At 41.1% G+C, this 22985-nt stretch overlaps 2 protein-coding genes across 2 annotated transcripts; both read left to right on the top strand.

Moving 5' to 3' along the window:
• Nucleotides 1-391: 391 nt before the first annotated feature.
• On the top strand, nucleotides 392-5579 carry LOC306745277 (sialoadhesin; the record flags this gene model as incomplete). The annotated part of the gene is given in 10 exon segments (XM_079228030.1): nucleotides 392-450; nucleotides 873-924; nucleotides 927-999; nucleotides 1742-2137; nucleotides 2787-3098; nucleotides 3196-3459; nucleotides 4097-4369; nucleotides 4771-4873; nucleotides 4968-5133; nucleotides 5244-5579. Coding segments are annotated over 10 exon segments (1851 nt in total). The 3' UTR covers nucleotides 5397-5579.
• Nucleotides 5580-6787: 1208 nt separating this feature from the next.
• Nucleotides 6788-22755, top strand: xrcc1 (X-ray repair complementing defective repair in Chinese hamster cells 1; the record flags this gene model as incomplete). The annotated part of the gene is made up of 17 exons (XM_079227496.1): nucleotides 6788-6838; nucleotides 6983-7075; nucleotides 7812-7919; nucleotides 8010-8168; nucleotides 8774-8851; nucleotides 9088-9211; nucleotides 9545-9651; nucleotides 10589-10751; nucleotides 10831-11065; nucleotides 11956-12072; nucleotides 17822-17906; nucleotides 18001-18100; nucleotides 20084-20132; nucleotides 20555-20691; nucleotides 20972-21062; nucleotides 21174-21249; nucleotides 21713-22755. 17 exons carry the CDS (start codon nucleotides 6788-6790, stop codon nucleotides 21818-21820), a joined length of 1881 nt encoding a protein of 626 aa, XP_079083622.1. The 3' UTR covers nucleotides 21821-22755.
• Between the last annotated feature and the right edge of the window lie 230 nt (nucleotides 22756-22985).

Raw genomic sequence — 22985 nt, 5'->3', positions numbered from 1 at the left:
CAGAGATACACCCTTTTTAGTTTGGGTATGCTATTTCGAGCTAAATCCTAAAAAATGCCTTGGTGCTTAACGGGGCTTAAAAGGATATATATGTTTTTGTGTTGTATATGAACAGGCTAAACAGTCTCCTCCTGAAGTACAAAGCTTCACACATTTCACCTTTGCTTCCATCCTCTTACATAACTCATAACTACGGTGACCTATTTACATTGACGGATATGTATTGTCGACTTAAGGGCTATAAATCTGTGTCAGACAGAAAAGTGAATCATTAATCAGTCGTATTCAACTTTCAATGGAACTTTTATTGCTATTACTTTTATCACACTGGAAGAGGTTTGGTCTGTGTAGACAGAAATTAACACATTTAGTTGTTGGAGACTTTGAGGAAATGGCCGACAGCATGAGAGTGACTCAGCCATTGTCATGTGTTGTCACATACTTGCTGAGGTCTTTCTTTCCAAACAGTTCCTACTTCCACCACTTGCATGAGCATCTGAATATTGTTGGAAAGCTACTATTGCAGATTTTAAAAGCCATCATTTATGAATTAATTCATAAATTATAATCATGAAGCCATTATTTTCTATTTTGAAATTAGGTCTTTTACTAACTATTGCACTATGTTTATTGTCACGTAGCAATAACCTGTGTGTGTGTGTGTGTGTGTGTGTGTGTGTGTGTGTGTGTGTGTGTGTGTGTGTGTGTGTGTGTGTGTGTGTAATGTACTTGGCAATAAAACAGGCTTTGATTCTGATTCTGATAAGTTCAGCGCTGTCTAAACAACAACAGCATGCATAGCATAGAAGATATTGAAGATTTTGGGAGAGTTGAAGAGGTGAGTGGAGGCATCAAAGTCATCGTACCAGCAGCAAAATAAAACACTCCCAACTTCCCCTCTTTGCTCTTTTGTTCATCCTGTCCTTTGTCTGTGCCGGCAGAGCAGCGTTGCAGTCATGCATGTGGACACTGTCTTTCTTGTGTGTCCTCTGATGTTTGGTGAGTCATTTAATCATTTATACTTTTTTTATTTTAGAAATGGATAATCTTCAGATTTCTGTAACGTTAACCCCAATAAATGATCCCGGTAGCTCTGTTATTACCATAATTATTAATGTAGGAGATGGATAGATTGTCTCAGTGAATGTCTCCTGCAGAATATACTGTAGTGGATGATTTATATTCACAGATGAGGATACTTTCTTTTGGGTTCTTTTTTTCTTTTATAAATTAGCTCCTTGAAGTTGATGACATTGTGATAAAACATATGCAAATATTTCCTGAAATAATCAAGATCATTCAGATTTTAAAGTATTTACTACGTAGTAGATTTTCCAGAGCCAGAAATGCAGTTGCCCTCTTCCCTTTTCTAAGTATAAATCTGTTGCGAAATAGTTCTGGGTCACATTATGCATTTGCAGACAGTGCAGGAAAATACAACATAACCTCATGTTAGCTCAAACGTATTCTTTGTGATGACCTGTCTCGAAGATATCAAGGGATTCATTCAGTTAGACCCGTGAAAACATTGTAGCTTCAAACACACATGTTTTAATCGGCCATGCACTCCGGAAATTGTCTTTGGAGTCACGGTGGTCAAGTTACAACTAAAAAAGACATCAAGCACATAAGGCATAAACATCACGATCATGAAGCCCAATCATACGGCTGGATGGCTTGATAACAAACCTGCTGTCTTTAGATCCTGTGTGTTGATCCTTATTGTTTGCTCTCACAGCAGCAAGTCTGTGGAGGAGGGTCCAGGCTGTCTCTCCTGTGCCCTCAGTCCCTGACCATGTCCAAGCGCTGGTGGGCTCCTGTGTGGTGATTCCCTGCTCTTTCACACCTCTGGCTCCTCTCAGGGGGAGGAAGGAGAAGGTGGACGTCCGGCTGAGGTTCAGAGGCGGCGGCCACTTCTTCCCTCTCCGCAGCACCGCTTTTAACAGCGAAGACAGAGATCAAGTGAGCCGGGATTTCCTAGGCCGGACGTCCCTCTTTGGGCGAACCCCAGAGGGAGACTGCTCAGTGAAGATGGAGAGGATCAGCCAGGATGACTCACGAGTGTTTGAGATCGCTCTGAAGAGAGGCGATGACTTACTCTGGGGGAGGCCAAGGAGCTTCAATCTGGATGTTTTGGGTGAGTGGGGGAGTCACTGTGCTGCCTTATTGTCCCCAGTAAAAGCAGTTTTTCTTTGGATTTCTAACAACCCCATAATGCCTGTGTACCCAGTCTTTAGAATTTGGAAAACATATAAATGCAAAGCACAAATACTGTATTTTCATGCAAGCACACATTGGAGAATCTCCGGCACATGACTACATACAAAATCCCAAAATGTTCTTGTCAATAATTTCGTATTGCATAATGAGTGCAGAAGTGTGTGTTGGTGGATATTTCTTCCCTTCAGTTCAGCTGCATGCCGAGCATAGCAAAAAATAAATGAACTAATTAATGCAAATAAACACTTTTTATGGGGAATAAATGATCAATGTCAACAAGTACTTTTTACATTTTGATAAAAATAGGAAACAATATTAAAGACAAAATAAAGATTGTGGAATCATCCACCTTAAATAAATCACTTTTTTAATACATAATCAGATATGGGCTGATTTATCAAAGTTCCTATATCAATATAAATGTGAACATCTGGGACAAATCATCCACAATAATGGCCTTTGTATGGAATTCTGCACAGTGCTTTTGTAGATATTTGTATTTCTCTTTAATGAAACACACATCAGCAGAAGAAACACAGTAATGATGGAGCTTTCCTCACTGTCAGACACCCCTGAGGCTCCCGTCATCAGCGGCATGTTGTCAGCCACAGAGGGACAGCTGGTCAGCCTGAACTGCTCCGTCAGCTATCACTGCCCCTCCAGACCTCCAGCCCTGCAGTGGATCTGGGAGAGAGGAGCCCAGCTGAACAGCACCGAGCCTGGGGAGGTTCACACGCTCCACCCAGAGCCCCACAGACCGATGTTACTGGCCCCTCTGGCCTTCTCCGTGTCTCACCAGGTGAAACCCAGGCTCAGATGTGAAGTCAGCTACCCGGGAGCAAAAGCAGTGGGCGTTTCAAGGGATCTGCATGTGACATGTAAGCATTGCTTTGACAAGTATATTTGCTTTGACAAGTATATTTATGCTTCTGTGCTCAGTTTTTTTTTTTCAATTTTTTTTCTCATGCTCTGTAGTTTCACCAAAAGATGTAGTGGTTCAGGTCCAGTCCTTGCTAGTGCAGGAGGGGGCCAGTGCCTTGCTGGTCTGCTCCTGTAAAGCTGACCCCCCGGTGAATGAGTACCGCTGGTTTTACAGTCAACACGGCCGCATGGTGCACCTCCACCAGCGCACACACTCGGTCCGGGTGTTCAACGTGACCCGGGACATGAGGGTCCACTGCACAGCACGGAACCTGATTGGTCGAGGAGACTCTCGGCCCACTGCGTTGAACATACAATGTAATCCTTCTTCCTCTCGGCCCACCTCCAATGGCCATACACACAAATATTTAGTCGATTTGACAACACGCCTAACCTGCACAACACCAGGCTGAAATGTTACACCGTCCTTTGTTGTTGAAAGTCTTTAGTTGGTTTCACCTCTAACTGGTCGGGTGTGGTCAGAGCACCTGTAACCACACAGTGATGTCACGGTGAACTTACCTCATCCTGGAGTACATTTTGAATTCAATGCAGCAATCTGAGAAGATAAGTCCGCAAAAATCAAGATGATAATAGTTCTTGAAGGTGTTCTTCAGAAGTCTTTTCCAGGATCCCTTGTCAACTGCAATGTAGCACAAACGTAAATGGAGAGAGGCTTCAAAGGTCAACCGTCGACATTTTGGGAAATACAGTTATTAGCTTTTTTTCTGAGATTTCGGAATGAGAAAATTTATACTGCTCGTACTGTCTGTACGGTAAATATGAAGCAGCCACAAACAGGAAAGCTTAACTTGTAAGCAGAGTCCAGGAGGTTAGGCCAAGAAATTATCTGGTATATAACCTCCAAATTGGCACATTTTTGACAATTTCGTACGGACTAAACAAAGAAGATGTATCATGTTCATTTGTGAGCTTTTTTTCTTCTCTCATACAGATAAACCAGCCATCCTCCGGCTCTCCTCCACCTGTGTTATAGAGGATCTGGAGGTGCTGTGTCACTGTTCAGTTGACTCCAACCCCAAACCAGCAGTAACCTGGAGCGTGAATGGGACCGCTCCACTTCGTGACTACAACGTGTCCGTAACTTCTGAACCCGACGTGCTAACAGCCACTCTGAGGGGCCGCATGGACAGACCTCAGACTGTGATCTGCTTTGCTTTCAACGCACTGGGAAACGACTCCCTGATGTTGCTGCAGGGAGGAGAAGGTGTGTTCAAAACCCAGTTTTTCCACGCAAACAAAAACACAGCCTCTTGTTTACTCACTCTGGTGTAGGGATGGTGCTGAAACATCTGTGCAGCATGCCTGAAGCTTGGAAACTCAAGTAGACGTGAATACGCTGAGGAGTGCCGCAAAGACAACCTTATGTTGTTGTACCTTTATTGTACTATTGTACAATGAGTAAAGCTTTTCAGTGGCTGCAGTCCATCTTATAGTCCTTCACATTGCAATGCTTAGTTTGTTACGTTTTTGTGAACCCATTACATCAAGCCCGAATGGCGTACCATAATCCATTTTGTATTCCCCAAGGCGTGGACAGAACATTGTATTGCATTATAACTTCACATCATATGCTGATCCATCGCTGCTCTTTTTGTCCATAAACAGAGATGGCACCTTTGTTGTGGTTGGTGATACCTGCCGTGTCCATTTGCCTGGCCATATTCCTTCTGTCTCTTCTATTCTACTGCTGCCGAAAGAGAGCTGGAAAGTATGTAGTAACAAACAAATCAACCCTTTAAATGTTCACTTGTGTTTGTCATACTTGCTTGTGAGGTTTCAAGTACTTGTTGTACACCTCTCAGACATGGCCTGAGTAGAGGTCCAGCCGTGTACCCTGAAGGAATGGGAATTTATCAGGACCAGATGCCTCTCTACATTAACTGCACAGAAGTGACTCATATCTACACCAACGGCAGCTACCAACTCGTATACCAGAACTGCACACCTCTTTTTGTCCATACTAAGCAGGTTGGTTATGCCCTTGGCAACAGAGGGCATTGCATAAACATATATTGCTAAATATCCTAAATCTGTAATTCCCCAAATTTTGGATTAGCAACATCTGTCCTTTTTTTCAGATCCGTCCAATGGGCAGAAGAGGTGGGGAAAGAAGAAGAGGAGGAGAGGACGGAGGAATAGCCAGACAAGGTTTTGGAGTCAGAGGCACAAGAGAGGTACAGGGTACTGCTGTGGCCGATGCAGAGACGGCAATCTACCTGGAAATCCTTTGAGCTCACTGTGGCGAAGACTCATGATTAACCTGCTACAGATTCATTATCACACTGATGGTAATGGTTAGGTAACTTTCAGTTATTGTATATCTTGCACATTCATTGTGTGATCTCTGTAATATCTAGTGGTGGCCTATCTCTCTCCTAATCTCCATATTGAACAATTCCTGCCTCTTTGACTGTTTGCCTTAATTTGCCTATGCTTTTTTTTGTTATATAAAAGATGCAAAGGTTTGATAAATTTTTTTTTTTTTTGTCTTTTCTTCTTGTGGGTATTCTTCTTTGTGCATAAGCACTCTGATTTGATTTGGTCTTATCAGTCTGCCGCTCCAGTTGCATTTGTAACAGCAAGCATGTCTAGATCAAAGTGATCCTCAGACAGGGTTTTAAAGTTCCTCTGGTGGAAGAAAATCTGCTCAGACCGCTCAACCTATAATGTTTGTATGTTTGTATATATTTATATATATATATACTATACTTTATTATATTTTATAATACATGTATAATAGTAGTATAAAGATAATACAAACACAATATATGTAATATTTGCATATGTGTGTGCACATATATATATATAATAAATGTATATATATAAATATACATTTGTACAAAATATATTTTATATATATTTACTATACATATATACTTTATAATAAATGTATGGTAGTAGTATATATATATATATATATATATATATATATATATATATATACATATATATATGTATATATATATATATATGTATATATATATGTTTGCATATGTGCGTACTTATATGTACACACATATGCGTGATCTACATATTTAAATATATATATAGAGATATATATGGTGATATATTTGTCTGTACACATTCTGAGCGATTGGTGGCGATAGAGCTGCGACGATGCTGCTATTAAACTGCAGAAGAAGAAGACAAATCTCTCTCATTGGCTGGAAATAGGAAGTTGCGTCTTTGCGCAACGCAGGCTTTTGGTGGGAATATGAGTTCGCCTTCATGCACATTCATCTTAAAATTAAAAGCGTTAATGTACATATTGTTATGTTTACTGTAAAGCCCAAGTAAGCGGCTATTATTTTATACACATAACTAGTTCAAAGGCTCGTGCGTAACCGCCCCTGAGGTGTTTTAAAATCACCACGCGAATCAGGAAAAGTTCACTGCCTATTGTTTGCTAGCATGCTTTCACGTTAGCCGACGGTAGACCAGCAGGAAAGTGAATTTACTTCAGTTGTCGAGGCTGAATTTACAGCCATTGAAAGACCACTTTATGTGTGTTATGTTAGATTAGTTGGTTACGATATCGCTTCGTGGTAAAACAAGCGCCCGATTGGTTTGTTTTCCTTCAGCTGGTTAATTAATCTGCAACCTGTTCAGAACCAACAAGAACATGCCAGAAATCCAACTCAAACACGTCGTGTCTTGCAGCACCGAGGACACCGTAAGTTCACCTCTCTCTTGCATTGCATTTGTACAAACATGGTCCCCTCTGTGTGTCCTGATGGCACGTTTTGCAGCTGTATATTTATATTTAGCCAAATGGGAGCCTTCCTTCCGTCCACTCACGTGTTGTCATGACAAACAGACCCACAAAGCAGACAACCTGCTGAGCTCCGACACCTACAGGAAGTGGAAAGCAGCTCGAGCCGGGGAGAAGCAGATCTCGGTCATTCTGCAGGTATGTTTTTGATCCAAATCAAACACTTGTGCTCAAATCTACATTACCGGGTTTTCACAGAACTAGCTATGTCTCCTATTGCCCGTTCCCTTTTCATGCTGTTACTCCACTAAAGGAAAGCTTTAAATGCAACCTTTTTCCATTAGCTTATGTAAGATTTTGCAGTTTTCTGTTAATTTCTATATAAGTGTGAGGTCACCAATGCAGACATGTTTACTCCCACTTCTCCTTTGTTGACATACTTGTGTCCTTTTGGGAATCCCCTCGTCTGCTTTGTCTTAATGTTAATACCTTCTCTAACTTGCATGCACATTCTGCTATGAGTTATTTTTTTTACCACATTATACCTTCACAACGGTGGCAGTTGTCTTTATTGTTTTGGGACTAGGCGAAAGTAAATTGCCAGTTTATTCAAAATGTAACTAAGTCTGGGAGACAATGCCACAACATATTGAGCTTATCTTTGTCTCTTTTCACCTGCCGCCTGAGGCTTTAAGTATACAAGTTATACAATTTAACACAATATGTTAAAGGCACTTTGACATTTTTATTAGGGGATCCATATTACAAAGGAGCAGTTGTTCTATTCCCACATGTATGAATGTATTTATTTGGCATAATCATGTTACAAAGTAGGGATTGGTTACTTTAACCTCTTTCATCTACTCTCTGAGCTCTTTTGTCTTTGTTTCTAGCGTAAGTTTTGTTGACTTGTGTTGTTTTACTCTTCTCTCAGTTAGAGAAGGAGGAGCAGGTGCACAGCATTGATATTGGAAATGAAGGGTCGGCTTTCATCGAGGTGCTGGTGGGGAATTCTTCAGCTGTCAGAGACCAGGACTATGAGGTATTCTTGCAAACCAAGTCAAGTACGATGTATATCACCTCCTAATTATTGTAATTACTCTACTGCTGTGTTTTGTTCCTTCTTTCCTAGGTTCTCCTGGTCACTTCTTCCTTCATGTCCCCCACGGAGAGCCGTAACGGCACCAACATGAACCGGGTGCGTTTCTTCGGGCCCCAACAGCTGCAGAAGAGCTCGGCACAGGAAAAGTGGGACAGAGTGAAAATTGTGTGCAGCCAGCCATACAGCAAGGTAAGGGAGGGCTCAGCCTTGTGAATCAAAACAGAGTGCAAACTGACAAATCCAATCATCTTTGAATTAACAGAATCCAAAATATAACCATTTTGTAATATTCTCACAGCTCTTTTACCGTACAGCAGTACAACAGAGCAGTTAGTGCTTTACACACACGGCACACTGCGAATTTACTTGTATTGAAGCAGCATGGCTGCACCTTTATAAATGTTGAGTGGATTAGTTAAGTTAGAATAACAAGCAAATCAAAGGTTACTTCTGTTGACACGCAGAGACACTGCTTCGCTTTATGTCTTTGAGATGATGTAACATATGCAGAATTGTCCTTCCATCTTCCCCTCATGAATTTAAGTGGGAGTAACTGTTTATTAGCTAGAAAGGTGTTCAATAGGAAAGTTATGTTGTTGTGCTCTTTTTTTTTTTTTTGGTGATATTTTGAAACGCTAGTATTACATCTATATTGTATAAAAAAAATATATAAAGTAATACATTCATTTAATTTACAGCATTGCCTATTTCTAGGGCCGGCTCTGCTAACGAGAATTTATTAATTGTTACTTGTGAGATTAAATCTAAGATGAATTTGTCTGTGTACTTTGCAGAACATAGCATACGGACTGGCCTTTGTTAAGTTTCATTCGCCGCCTGACAAAAATGACCCTCCTCCAACATCCTCCCCGGTGAGTCGTGCTAAATCTTGTTCTCAAAACTCCATGTTTTTTACTTTTTTGTAAGCATGTTGCTGTAAGATTAACGGTGCGGCTGCACTGCTTTTACTTTAATCTGGATTTATGTAATATGTATATTTCCAGAGCTAAAGCGTGGCACACCTTCTCACACCACAGTGTGTGTAGCATTATCAGTCCCTCCGCCTTCTCGTTTTGGTTTTAATTTTCTCATTCTTCTCTCCTGCCAGAAATTGACAAAGTTGGGACAGTTCAGAGTGAAGGAGGAGTCTCCTTCAGCGAGTCCCAGCCTTCAGCCTGGCAGTCTCTTCTTCAGTCGGGACAATGCAACAAAGTCCAGTACCCCACTCAAAGGTAGATCCATTTATTTAAATTTAGCAGCCGCTGAAGCCCAAATAAAGCCTTCATGTCCTTGTGGAGAAGAAGAACAAGCAGAGGCAATTAAGCTGGTTGGATGGGATTTGACAGTTTTAGAGAGTTTTAACAACCACACTGTTTTTGGGAAAGTATAGTATATAAAGTGCTAATCACGGTGACTAATTAAAAAAAAAAGTGCCAAGAGCGCTCTAATTAGGCTTTATTTAAAGCTATTTAAATGTGCCAGGAGAAACACGGGAAGGGATGTTTCAAAGACATTTTTTATTATCAAGCTACTTTGTTCCCTCATCAACACTTTTCTGTCTTCAGCGTCTCCTCAGAGTGAGAGGTTGAGTTACGCTGCTGCTGCCCTGCAGGCTGGTGGCGGCTCCCACTCGTCAGGCCAAGCTTCCTCCTCCAGCTCTGCCTCCCCACAGGTACTAAATATCGTCATAATTTTATGAAGGAAAGCCGGCTTTTGCTTCATTTAGAGTAGACGATAGGAAAGGTGTGTGGAGAAGAAGAACACGCAGAGGCAATACATCTGGTTGTAGGATGGGATCTGACAGTTTTAGGTCATTTTAACAACCACATCATGTTTGGGAAATTATAGTGTAAAAATAAAAGCAAGGTTTTCTGACTTTAATTTAAATCGGAAAACAAATATATGAAAAATTTACCAGTTTCTTGAATTTTTTCTTTTCTTTTGCTCATTCCTCTGTTTTAAACACTCTGTTAAAAACATTTTCTTATTTGTTAAATCCAATTTATTGAATTAATTTGTCTCGTGTGCAACAGTTGCAGCTTTCATCAACTTTGGAAAGGAAAAACACTTTTGAAACATTGCATTGTCTGGTTCATATTTAAATGCATCAATATAACTCTGCCTGAGTCCACACTGAAAAAAAAGAGTCAATATTAGCTCCATGTCACTTTGATTTTGACAAAGAAAGATCTAGAGCTGCACAAATGCACGCCTAGCTGTCGAGAAGTAGCATAAAACGATACCCCAGTAATTGCAGTTCTTTTTCCAATTTCCTAGTGTAATTGATTCTCAACCTTTTTTCCTAAAAGCTAATTATTTTAAAATCTGCTGAATCATTGTTTTTGCATACTAAAGGGACAGTTTATGTCAGATGGCTCACCTATGGCTCTTTGCTTAGCACATTTGAGTCAGGTTTTTGAAATGCACTTCTTTTGTAGGATGACTTCGTTCTGGTATAAAATGAAATGGAAGTTTGTGGCAATCTGTTATTCCACTTGCCGTCCGACAGTATCTGAACCTTTTCTTAGACACACAGGTGTACATTCCTTTTTTCATTCTAAAAAGGTGCCGATTCATTAGTGATTGCATACTTTTTTTTTACCCCATAGACACCAGCAAAAAGAAAATTTGACTTCAGCAAAGAGCGTCAGTCTGCCTCCGGCCCTCCGCCCTCAAAGAAAACCAGCCCGGCTGGCTCACCAGAGGGCAAGGCTGCGACCCCCAAACACAAGCCGAGCCCGGCCGGCACGCCGAGCCCCAGCACCGCCAAAGGTAACGCACTTGCATCTGACTCTTAACACAAAGATCTTTCTTTTCTTTTTACCTCTGACTTTGCAAATCGTCTCTCCAGCTTCCCCGGCACAGAAGTCTACCGACAAGAAGCGGGAGAGCCAGTCCAAACCCGAGCCTAAACTCAAACAACAGAAAGCCAGTGGGCAGCAGGTCCCATTCAAACGGATGATGGACGGGGTCGTGTTTGTCCTCAGCGGCTTCCAGAACCCCTTCAGAGGGGAACTGAGGGAAAAGGCTCTGGACATGGGAGCTAAATATCGACCAGACTGGACACCCGACGCCACACACCTCATGTAAGTATCAAGCAGGCGTGTGGAAATGGTATGCTTGAGATGTCTTTTCTTCACCATTTACTTCATTCTTAACTCCAGACTTATTGCACAGCTTAGTATTGTGATGTATTGCATCACAGTGTTGATACGGAGAATCTACCGAGCGTCTTTTTGTTATTGTTACAAATATTTTAAAGGCAAAGTGTAGCTTGTTTGAAATACCTGCAGTAGGAAAGTAGTCTCAACACTGGAGTCCGATTTGTTTCTGTGTTGTTTAGTGTACGTGACCGTCTTTGCTAGTTTTTTTACAGAAAAACACGTCACAAAATTGGATTTTAATAGTACCACCACATCAAAATGTTGTTGCCGCAAGCAACACAATAAACTAAGTCCTCTGCTGTCAAGGACAGCTCAGAATTATGCCTCCATAAAGAGAAATACCAGACATAAAATGCAACCGTGTACACGGTGAAACTGCATGATGTTGGCAGACGATAAGATCAAAACATAATGAAAAGGATAAATGCTTTATCACAGTTGGTGAAACAGATCTTTGACATGTTCATTTGGAGAACATCATCAAAGCATAAGCGCTCATTTCATTGCAATCAATATACATTTAAATATTATGGCGCATGGCTGATGACAAAATAATGTATTTATATTGCTTAGTAAATATCTTTCCCAAATGATGGCCCTTAATTGTTCCAGAGATTTTCTTTCATGAGACTTTTATCTGCAGTTGATTTATTTATCATTGAAACAGATTGCTTGATTGAGTAACGGCCCTATTACTCAGTGATTCAGTTTGATTGCATCTTGATCTCTGCTGTCAGAGCGACTAGCGCCCTTGTCAGATTGTCTCCAGTGACGTAACCGTGTGTGTCTGTGTGTGGACCACTATTCTGCAGCTGTGCCTTCGCCAACACCCCCAAGTACAGCCAGGTGAAATCAGCAGGGGGCATCATCGTACGGAAGGATTGGGTAATGGACTGCCACAAGAGGAAACAGAAGCTCCCCTACAAACGGTAAGAGGGCGAAGCACGAAACAAACTACTGAAAACAGAGGATTTCATAGCAATGGCAGAAAAAGTGAAACTGCAATGAAGCCTGTGTGAAGAAGGCCGCAGCACCGGCTCGGCCGCTGGAACAGCTGGATGGGATTCTGTTTCTTGTTGCTAAGCCACGTCTGTGCGTCTACATGGTACAATCTGTGCACAGCACTCACGCTGATTGAAGCACACACACACACACACACAGCAGTGATGCTCACTTGCCACATAGAACATTGTAACCTTGAGCAGCTGATGCCCTGCTGTGATTACAAATTCAACCCAGCCAGCTCCGGCAGCTCACTAATTACCGGCCTCATTACACGGGGTGCTTTTGCATCATCTTCTGCCATTGCCCCTCATGAGTCTGCACTGAATAATGTAGACCAGAATACTCAGCTTGGTCAGCGGAAGATCCAAATTAGTTGGAAGAGTTTGGTCCTCGTGTTACTCCGCATGAAACTTTGCTTCATCATTTAGGAAGGTCCTTCGTACTTGTTGCTTCCGGACTGATTGCGTCTGGCTTGAGGACGAATACATTTGCGGCCAGCCTCCCACACAGCGAGGTTACGGAAGGCATTAGTCTCAAGCTTCTGTTTAAATTAGCGTTTAAATTAATGAGATTTTTCAGAACTAGTGTTGTGGTAGATATTGTAATGGCTGTCAAAGTGTCCGCCCAAATACAAAAGTCTTACGCTCAGCTCTTTATATTGTGCCTAAGCCACTTTCAAACATCTTCGAGAGAGCTGACAGTATACCCGTTTTACTGCATATCACGGTGAAACATATTGATGGTAACAACGAAATAAAATGCTATTTTCTGTGACAGCCATCATTTTCATGGGACAACGGGGAATACAGCACACTGCTCCCGCCTTCTTCAGCAGCGTATTTTAGATTCACAACATTGTGGCTGAAACTAACGAGTATTTTCATCATCAAGAAGTCCACCTATTTCCTATTTTACAAAACAGCCTGCCAACTATTTCCTAGATTAATGGTTTGGTCTTTACAATCTCAGAACAAATCAGAGAAATTGGCACCATTTTGTTTTGTTTTGTTTTGTCCAGAACCCAAAAATGACAAAGAAAAAGCAGCAAATATTCCCATTTGAAAACATGAAACCATCAAACATTTGTCATCTTTGCCTGAAAAGGCACTTGTAGGAGTTTTGTGGTTTGTTAGGAGAGAGCGTGCATTTCATTTGACTGACAAAGAGGAAACTCGCTGCACACTTCCATGATCGGCTTCAGCTCTGCCCATACTTGTTGTTATCATTTTAATGCTGCACATGTGCTGTTGTGTTTTGAATTTGCAGCTAGACCTAAATCTATGTTTTTAATTTACATGGCTGCTCATCAAAATGTATTTGTTGGCAAAGCTCGCTCTGCTGCACAACAAGCCTCCAGCGAGAGACTTCGGAGCCATTTTTTTGTAGTAGCCAAACTTTGGAATCACAACTTAAGGCTAGGGCCCAAAAAGACAGTTTCCCATTGACTTAACGGATCATTCAAAATAAATAAAAAATCCCGTTATGGACACTTGAAAAGCCCTTATTGAAATTATCAGGTCCTAAAAGTTGTTAAATGCACTAATGGCCGAGTCCAGAGTGAATGACTGAGCCGGAGAACAAGCGTCTGGGAGGTTTAAAGGAAACACTTGCACTAAAGGCCCATAGACACAGAAACAATGCAGCAGATGAGCTGATGCTGCACATGAAGTTACTTGAAATCATTTTAGATTACATTCTACATACTTTGTAAAAACCTTGTGTAGGTCGTCCAAAGCAAACGTGGTTCTAGGCAGTTCATTACTGAAGCTCTCTGGGGTCTTGAGGATATGCAGCATCTATTCAGAGACTAACTCAAACTTGTACATTTATTGCTAGGCTACAGAGCCATATTCTCAAATGACCTACGTTGCTCGTATAAAACATGTTTCCATCCAAACATATTTATGTGAATTATCTAATTAGAAAAGCTGCATGAAAACACCAACTCCAGCATAACTTTCCCCGGAGATGTCAAACGCACTGCTGCACCCGAGTAGTGGAGACACTCTGTGAAGCTATAAATCAGGAGACCCGTCACCGCCACCTCTCTGTAGGAAAGCAACAAATTGAGTCTCGTATAAAATGAAACGGTCCAACCCCGTCCAACAGCTCTTTGCTTCCTTGTGTAGTTTTTTCCTGACGCTGGAAACTTGTGCTCAGAAAGACACTTTATTTAGCCGTCTGACGGATTCACACCTAAATCACTTTCTGTTTGCTGCCAACTTTGTAACATTGGCTTCATTTCGCCTCCACTGTGGAATCTAAAGATTATGCAAAATAAGCATGGTCAGCTCAAATATTTGCCATTGGGCGATTATGTAAATCCTATCAAATTTCTAAGAGCCTTTTTTTGTTCTGTGCGCTTGTGAAACGTAAACAATTTTTTTTTTTAGATTCTTTTTTTTTTTTTTCAGGAAGTACAGTATCTGAAAGGGTCTTCATATGGGTGGTGCTAATCTCACAAATATATCTTATCACTTTGCAGCAATAAAATCTCCCAGTTTAAAGCCAAAACTGTGGCAAAACATGTTTGTTTCTATCTGATGATTTGTCGTGATTGGCGCACATTTTCACACAACTTGCCATTGAAAGTATGCTTTAAAAAATATATATTCAATTTTTTTTTTTTCATTTTTTGTATGCCGCTCTGAGGCCCACCAGCGGTTGAGAAGAGCCAGATTAGTCGATCAACAGGGAATTATTTGCCAGCTATTTTGAAAATCTATTAATCGTACTTTTTTTTTTTTGCAAAAAGAACAACTGATTGCAGCTTCTCAAATGTGAGGAAGTGCTGCTTTTCTTTGTCTCATACGATGATTGATTGAATATGTTTGGGTTGTGGACTCTTGGTTGGACAAAACAAGCAATTTTAATTTGTCACTATGGACTGTATTTTTTCCCCCTCAAAAACTTTTTTTTTTCATTTCATAGAAAAAGGAAAATTAAAGAAGTAATTAACAGATGAATCAATTACGGAAATAAAGTGTCACGTTGCAGCACAACGGGCACCACAGAGTGCACATGAGCCACAATATGAGTGTGAGCGATTGATGGAGAACGCTTTAATTAAGGAACCCTGCTGAAGGGCGATGGCACACAACGCTGTGGTTTTGTGGTGTCTGATCATTACTTTTAAGGTTCTCCAAGAAGTGCATTGAAATGGGAAGTGTGTCATCAATCTGCCTCACGCTCGTGTTGAAGAACCCCCTCTCCCTCACCCCACTCTCTCGTTGCCAGAATAATCCATTCCCCTGCCCAGCACCGCCATTGTGCGGCGTGTGGAGTGCGCAGCTTTGATGATGTGTCCTTTATTTAAAAGCTGCATCTGCTATGGGTAATTAAAGGGACCACTTACTTTGATGATGACAAGTGCCCAAACAAATACGCACACTCTCAAACTGTTGTTCCATCAGTGAGCACTTCCTCGCTGAGCGTCTGGGGGCAGACGCACCGCTTCAGCTCCTGCCGTGCATACGCACTGTGCAGTGAATGCATATTCAAAGAAACCGTCACCCCAGAAATGCATTCTCCATAGTTACTATCCGATCAGTGAGGTTCCGGAGATGGACAGAAAGAGATTTGAGCAGAAAACACTCAAGCAGCTCGACAACATCCCATCACAATAGAGCTGAATAATTAAACACATTTCTCATTAAAACTCAGGCTCTGTTACAACATCCCAAAGATGAATTGGAAAATAGTTTGCATGTTGGAGACAAATTATCAGCGTAATCACAATGTTAAATACAAACATTGAAAATATTCACTGCATACTTAATTGTACAGCGTCAAAGTGTAGGGCTGCAACTCCCAATTCCTTTCATTATCGATTTGATAATATATATCATATACTTGGTTGTTTTGCGCTTAAATTGCCAGAAAATAGTTTTTCTCAAGCTCAACGTGGCACCTTTTTTAAAAGTCTCGTTTTATGTGATCGATAGTTGTATACATGAAAATATTAAATTTACAGTGATTTAAAACGGAGAAAAGAACCAACGAATGTTTGACACCTTTGCTTAAAGCTAATGCGAATAATGTATTTTAGAAATCTTTTTTTGTTGCGGTATTTGTTGAATTTTTTTCAATAAAATAAAAATGCGTTGATAGAAAATAACAAAGTTTCTGTGGTTGAAGCTGTAATAACTGTAAATCATCTGATGATTGAACGGCTAATCTACCGACCTGCTCGTCTTCCACAAGCACATTTTGGGATCTAGTGCTGCAAGCTACTTTCATCGAAACTCTGGGCTTGTTTTTTCGGTCAGATACTTTCAAAAGCTAGCTCACTCTTTGCTGGCTTTAAAAAAAATAATTAATTGTTGCTGATTCCCTTTCTGTTAATCCATTGTTTGAGTAATTGTTTCGGCTCCAGATTAAGTGCATTTCAGCCTCTCAGGATCTCGTCTGTAGGAAACGGAGCATCTGTTCTTTTAATGTATTTCACAACCACAAGCGTCTCAGCTCTCGTATAACTTGGTTTTCACCTTCTAGAACAAAACAAGTTCCCTGTCAATAATGCTGACTGAGCGAGTGCTTTTGAGGTAACAACACTTATTGCCACAAGCAACAGATTCTGCATTACTCCCGTCGCCCTCAGTGGCCTTTTTTCTTTTTCCAATTTCCTGGGCGCTTAGTTTTATGAAGCAAGTAAGCATAGGTCAGTAAAATGTCTCTCTACTGAGAGAGCGGAAATAATTACACTTTAACGGTGGTATTTCGACTCTGCACATCACACTTTCAAGCTGATAATGCCCAGGTGACTTCATTGTAGCTTGAGGGAATAGATGTAGAGGGGTTCGTAGAAATGTCACATCCTCATTGAACCTTCTCTCTCACATTTAGAACATTTGGCTATCTTTTACTCTTAACCTTTGCAAAAATAATTGCAGATGCCTTCATGATCTGTCTGTTAATAGCATACTCCCTTCATCGTTTGTGGATGTTTTATTTCTTCTGCTACTTTTGTACATTTTTAGATTTTTAATTGAGCTTAATTATCTGCAAATGACTTTCATAGAAAGTTCCGCCATGGGTGATATGTTTTGGTTCTCGACCCAATACCTGTGTCCCTTACAAATAGGCACACTATTCCATTATTATGTCACTTTAAAAAAGTATTATAAATATATATTTAGTATTGCGAGACGAGAACAAATTTAAAATGAGATGAAATGAAAAGTGCATTTTTAGATCACAGCCCCACTCATAATGAATATGAGATGCTGCTTGACAATCTGACAAGCACACTGACTGGCCTTGGTCTACGCAGTCTAAAGATGGTAGCAGACATTGTGGTCTTCATAAGCGGGACATACTATATGATGAATAAATCTTGTTTTCCTACCAAGTGATATTTTATTTTTATTTTTTTGCCCAGAAGATAACTTCAATGGTTTGAAAAAGAAAGATGCTGGTAGAAACATCTACTTGCAGTAGATTAGACTTGTCTCCCGGCAGGGAAACATATACAAACATTGGTAATGTTTTATACATTAGGACATTGATTGTTTGGTGATTACCTTCACTCTAAACCTTGCTTATTTCCTTACCCACCGCCGTTTGAGACATTGCCAAGCTAATAGGCAGCAAGACGTATGGAGCCGGTTCTTTCGCCTCCAGCCGTTAATCATCCCGACACATTTTGCTCACCTCTTCTTTGTCTTCCTTCAGCTATTTGATGGATGGAGGGGAGTCGAGCTCGGAGAGCGAAATGGAAGTGGACAACCAGAGTGAGGAGGAGGAAATGAACACAAAGGTGGATTTGTACTTAAAGTGAGCCTGTACGAAATGATCTAATGAGGAATCTTTATTTTCCAGTTTATAACCGTCAGTCTGTGGTGTTCTTGCAGAGTCCGCAGAAGCCTCAGAGACAAGTGACTCCCAAAAAGACACCAGAGAAGAGGAAGGAAGATGATGAGTATGCCGGCTCCACTGATGAGGAAGAACCAGGTTTGAGTCAAAGTACTTGAATTGAAATTTCCACTGTGAAAAAAGTGCATTTGAACTACCTCGTTTCAGAATCAATGCCATTTTAATGACTCCACACTACTTTTATTTCTTTGAGTGTTACATAAACTGTTGGGATGAAAAAGAAAGCACATTAGTGCTTCAGGCTACAAGCCGTACAAACACTCGCATTGTGTTTTTCAATTGTCTTGTAGCTCAAGTTAATCTCAACAGGCGGACAGATGGGTGTAATGATGGGACAAGAATGTCTATTGTAAAGATGAAATAGAGGAAAAGGAAAAAAGACCACCAAGATCAAAGAGGCACTTTCACAAAATTCACAAAAATGTAAATGCTGTTGAAGGTTCAAACATGTAGACCGACTTGTTTCCTTTGATTCATGAAGGCAGCGCGTTGGTTTATGTCCCGTGAATGTCAGATAGAAGACGGTATCAATTAACTGAATGTGCAAACAAATAAAGACCAGCTCAAAAAGAGGAGGTTACAAAAGTGTCTGCGCTGTAGTGCATCACATTGAGAATTCATATATAATTATTACATAAAATGTACATTTCCTCTGACTTTCCCCTCTACATTAACACTAATACAGTGCTGCCATACTCATCACAGCTCGGTGAGCTTCTCTCGTCGTCCGACACTGTTCGCCTTCACTGATTCATGCTCAACAATTATTTGATTTTCTGTCGAATTTTAAGCACAAATGTGTGGTTTCCAGACAATGGTTGTAGCCTATTAGTGTTTTATAATAAGGTTTTATTCATTTTTTTCCACTGTAGCAGATCAGAAAACAGAGACTTCTCAAATTCCTCTTTTTGTTTTATTAATTTCCCTTTTGTTTGCATGGAAGTTTGGTCTTTTTTTTTTTCCTCTTTTCAATTTACAAATTGAAACTGCATTGAATAAGAAAAGACCGAAAAACACCAATTCTCTGTCACATAGGAGGAAACAGCAGCCACAACCCGATAAAGAATTGAGATCTATATATATATATATATATATATATATATATATATATATATATATATATATATATATATATATATATATATATATATATATATATATATATATATAGATCCAAGAGCTGAAATGCAAGTGGCTGTGACTCATTGGAAGTGTTTCACTCTAGCTAAGGAGGCAGAAAGAGGGTAGCACTGGAGCTGAAGAGGATTGAATGAATTGAGAGGGGCAAGGGGACGATGTTCAGGCTCCGGCATTAGACAAAAAAGGGAACACCTTTTATGAAGCACTTGGAAATGGATGAGTTGACCATGGCACCGTGAAAAGGCCGAGAACGACATTCATGCTGTAGACGCTGTCTGAAGGGGAAGCAGGAATGGAGGCGAGACGCAATCACGGTGAAGGGACTTGTGCATGATTCTCATTTCTATGTTAATGCGACGCCAGAAGTAGAGTGCCGGTGTGCACCAGTGAGGTGACACAACAAACACGGAGCGGCCCGAACAAATAACAGGGAGACGGCCTTTGAATTAGACCGGCTTGTCTTTTTCCCTCACCTCAACAGCACAGGATTGTGTGGTAACGGAAAGCGTTGCCAACAAGGTTGCATCTTTTGAACTGCTAATAAGTTTGTGTCAGAGCATTTTCCTCCTGCTAGGCATACTGCAGATATCATTTTTGTTGGTTTTTGGAGAAAATATGATGGCAACATTGAGCTCTAAATCACAAAGAAATAGATAAAGCGCTCTCAATTCTTTGACCATTGATTATCATAGTTAATTAGTTTTTGGATTTGGGCCAGCGTGCAGTGATGGTACTTTAAGATACGAGGATAGAGCAACAACCTCGAGTTGTCTGTGAACTGATGTGAACTATAAATATATGAAACTTATCTCACGCACTATTTTTTTTTTGGCAAGGCCTTTTCTGGCATCACCAGCCATGTCTGCTTTTTAGGTTAATATTTTACCATATTGACAAATCAACACTTATTTTATTTCACAGGAGGCCGTGATGATGACTCTGCCGTGGACACGGAGGACGAGTTGCAGAGGTAACCAAAACAAATAATTATGATAATTAATCATGTTTGATTAGAGGACGTTAACTTTAATCTCAGCTCTCTTGTTGCCCCACTAGTAAAATAAATGACTCATGTATTCATACTAAAATATAGATGGAGCGGTTTGTCCTTTAATCACAAGTTTGGCAGGTCAACCTCCTGTCTGCATCTCGAAGGGTGCTGAACCCAGAATGGCTCCCTATATGCAGGCCTGCCCCTTGCATGCCACTGCCGCTATTGTCAATGTTTGAATGAGACACTGTATTGACCTGCCAACGTCGCTGTGACCAAGATTAGTAGTAGGAGAAGAAACAAAAGCGAGAAGCAGCAAAGGTTTCTCCTTTTGAGAGGCACACTTGTAATCTTGTTGCACGAAGGATATGTAACATGTCCTTTTCCTGCCCCTGTAACAGGGTGGAGACCGAGAGCAGACAGAAGAAAGCAGCAGCAGAAGGGACGACGGTGAAGCAGGAGGATCCGTACGGGGGGTCAACAGATGAAAACACAGACGCCGAGGCTGAAGAGGACCACCCTATCCCTGAGCTACCAGGTCCGTCTCCCCTTTGATCTTTGTCCTGCCTCTTGTGTCTGTCACAGGAACAGATGTCCTCCCCTCACTTGCCGTTGCAATCCCCGACAGAAAGTAATTGGATGGCTTTCGGCATTTCAGGAAATCCACCCACAATCCTCAGTGTGTGTTTAGTTGTTCTGTTTTCTGTGGTGCTTTGCTGCTTTCTCCCCTTTTATCAAAGAGCACCTGTAATTACTCCTACATACTGTGTAGTCATCAGTCTCCCTCTTCTGCTCCTTTCTCTTCCCATTCCTTCCAGACTTCCTGAACGGAAAGCACTTTTTCCTCTACGGTAAATTCCCCAACAACGAGAGGCGCCTGCTGCTGCGGTACATCGTTGCCTTTAACGGGTGAGAAAGTACCAGAAGCCCGATACAAGTGCATTACAACTTTATCTGGTCCTGAGACCTCTCACTGCAGTTAAATGTTTGTCTAAAAGCCCAATACTGTCTTTGCTCCAGACTGATTGAGGACTACATGACGGAGACGGTGCAGTTTGTGGTGACCAGTGAAGGGTGGCACGACTCCTTTGAAGACGTCAGTTGAGTCACTTCTTTCTGCGTAACAATGATGTCTAACACAACATTAACATTTAACATTTCTGTGGATGTGGACTCGAATGCATTTGCATGCATGCTTTCGTTTTCTGCTCCAGGAAACATAGTGCTCAGTAATACAAAGTGGGGAAAAAAAGGTGACCCTGCAGTAAGCACTCAGTTTGCAAGGTATTATTATCATTTAGTTTAAAAACAAGTTTGCATTTAGAGCGTTTTAGCCTTCCAAGTGAAAATACAGCAGTGTTGGCACCAAGTCGCTTTTTTATCAGTTTGAAATTGTGGGTGAGAATTGGTTTGTTATCCACCGGAATTAGCAGTTTGAGTAATACAATCCGAGTTTTCAGTTTCTCAAAGGCTTCATGCCTCTTCCTGTCTGCGCACTTGTAAAGCAACAAGTTAACTTCATGACCTCTCTGTTCCTCTCGCTCTCACCCCCGTCACAGGCACTGGTGGAGAACGGCAATCTGAACTTCGTCAAACCAGCCTGGATTTACGCAATCAATGAACGACAAAAGATACTGCCCTACCAACCCTACACGGTCGTCCCCTGAACAATGCGCTGTACGTACCGGCGGGTGTGCACAGACACACTCACACTTCATATCCCGACCAATGGAGAACGCCACAGACACATTTATTCTTCAGATTCCCCCGCTTCACTTTCATAAAAGCAATAAACTGTTCATCAATGCCTTCCCACTCACTTCTAACTTGCCATTCATGAAATGTTTTCAGTCCTCAGGGGTTTTCAACACATGTTCTCACCTTTCGGCCAAGATGAGAAAACGTCTTTTTTTTTTTTTAAATGGTGTCTGTTTAGGTTAATGTTCGAAAAAGGTTTAGATTTATTATTAGCTTTTTATTTGAAGGTTGTTAGAAAAGCAACGTCTTCGTCATCGGTTGCCCTGGCTTCGTGAACAAAGCCCGCTCTCTCTGGTTCAGGACTTGTTTGAATTCCTCGGCTCCTGTGCTGCAGTTTGCTGCTGCTCACCTCGGATACCTCGGGCTCCGTCTGGAAATGAGTTATCACCCAGTGCTGACTGCCAGCGGCACTGATAAGACTCTTGACTTGTATAAGCGGCCAGACCATTATGAGGCCAGCTCAAAGTCAGGTGTAAAGTGGCATTTTTATTTAAGGCCTCCAAATGCAGAAACCGGGACAACCCAGTTCTACAGAAAGAAAATGAATCCCGGGGAGCTGTTTGTTTTCTTTCGCCTATTCATTTTATTAAATGCCACGGGTAGGAAAGCGATGATGATTTTCTGTACGTTTAAAGTTTGCTACATCTTGAGTTTGTGGTTTTATTCATGTTTGTGTAATTAATATTAAAAGAAATGGACCGGCTCGACAGATGTGAGGACGTAAAACAGATGACAGAGTTTTGCGTCCCTCGAGATCTTCAGAAAGCCTCTCAAGACGCCGGGCTTACCTTCCGCTTTTTTTTGTTCTTGTACTACTTAATTATTTTGTCTAAATAAAAACTGATTTTTAATTAAAGGCAATGTTCTCGTTTTCATTCATCAAACAGTCTCAGCACTTAGCTGCTCTCATCCCGTCCTAGGCCTTCCTCTGTGTTGGCAGCTCGAGAGGTACATTTCATTCCTTTTCCCGTCTCGAGTCCCTTTCTCCATCCTCTATTTTACTTCTCGTCTTGTTTGGCACCCCAGAGCCACCGGGTCTTCTACTCTTCAGTCAAGGGGATTAGAGAACTGGAA

Source organism: Taurulus bubalis (genome assembly GCF_910589615.1).
Source record: "Taurulus bubalis genome assembly, chromosome: 12".
NCBI classification, from domain to species: domain Eukaryota; kingdom Metazoa; phylum Chordata; class Actinopteri; order Perciformes; family Cottidae; genus Taurulus; species Taurulus bubalis.
Note: the sequence above shows the minus strand (reverse complement) of the source record. Positions and strands in the feature narration are given on the sequence as shown.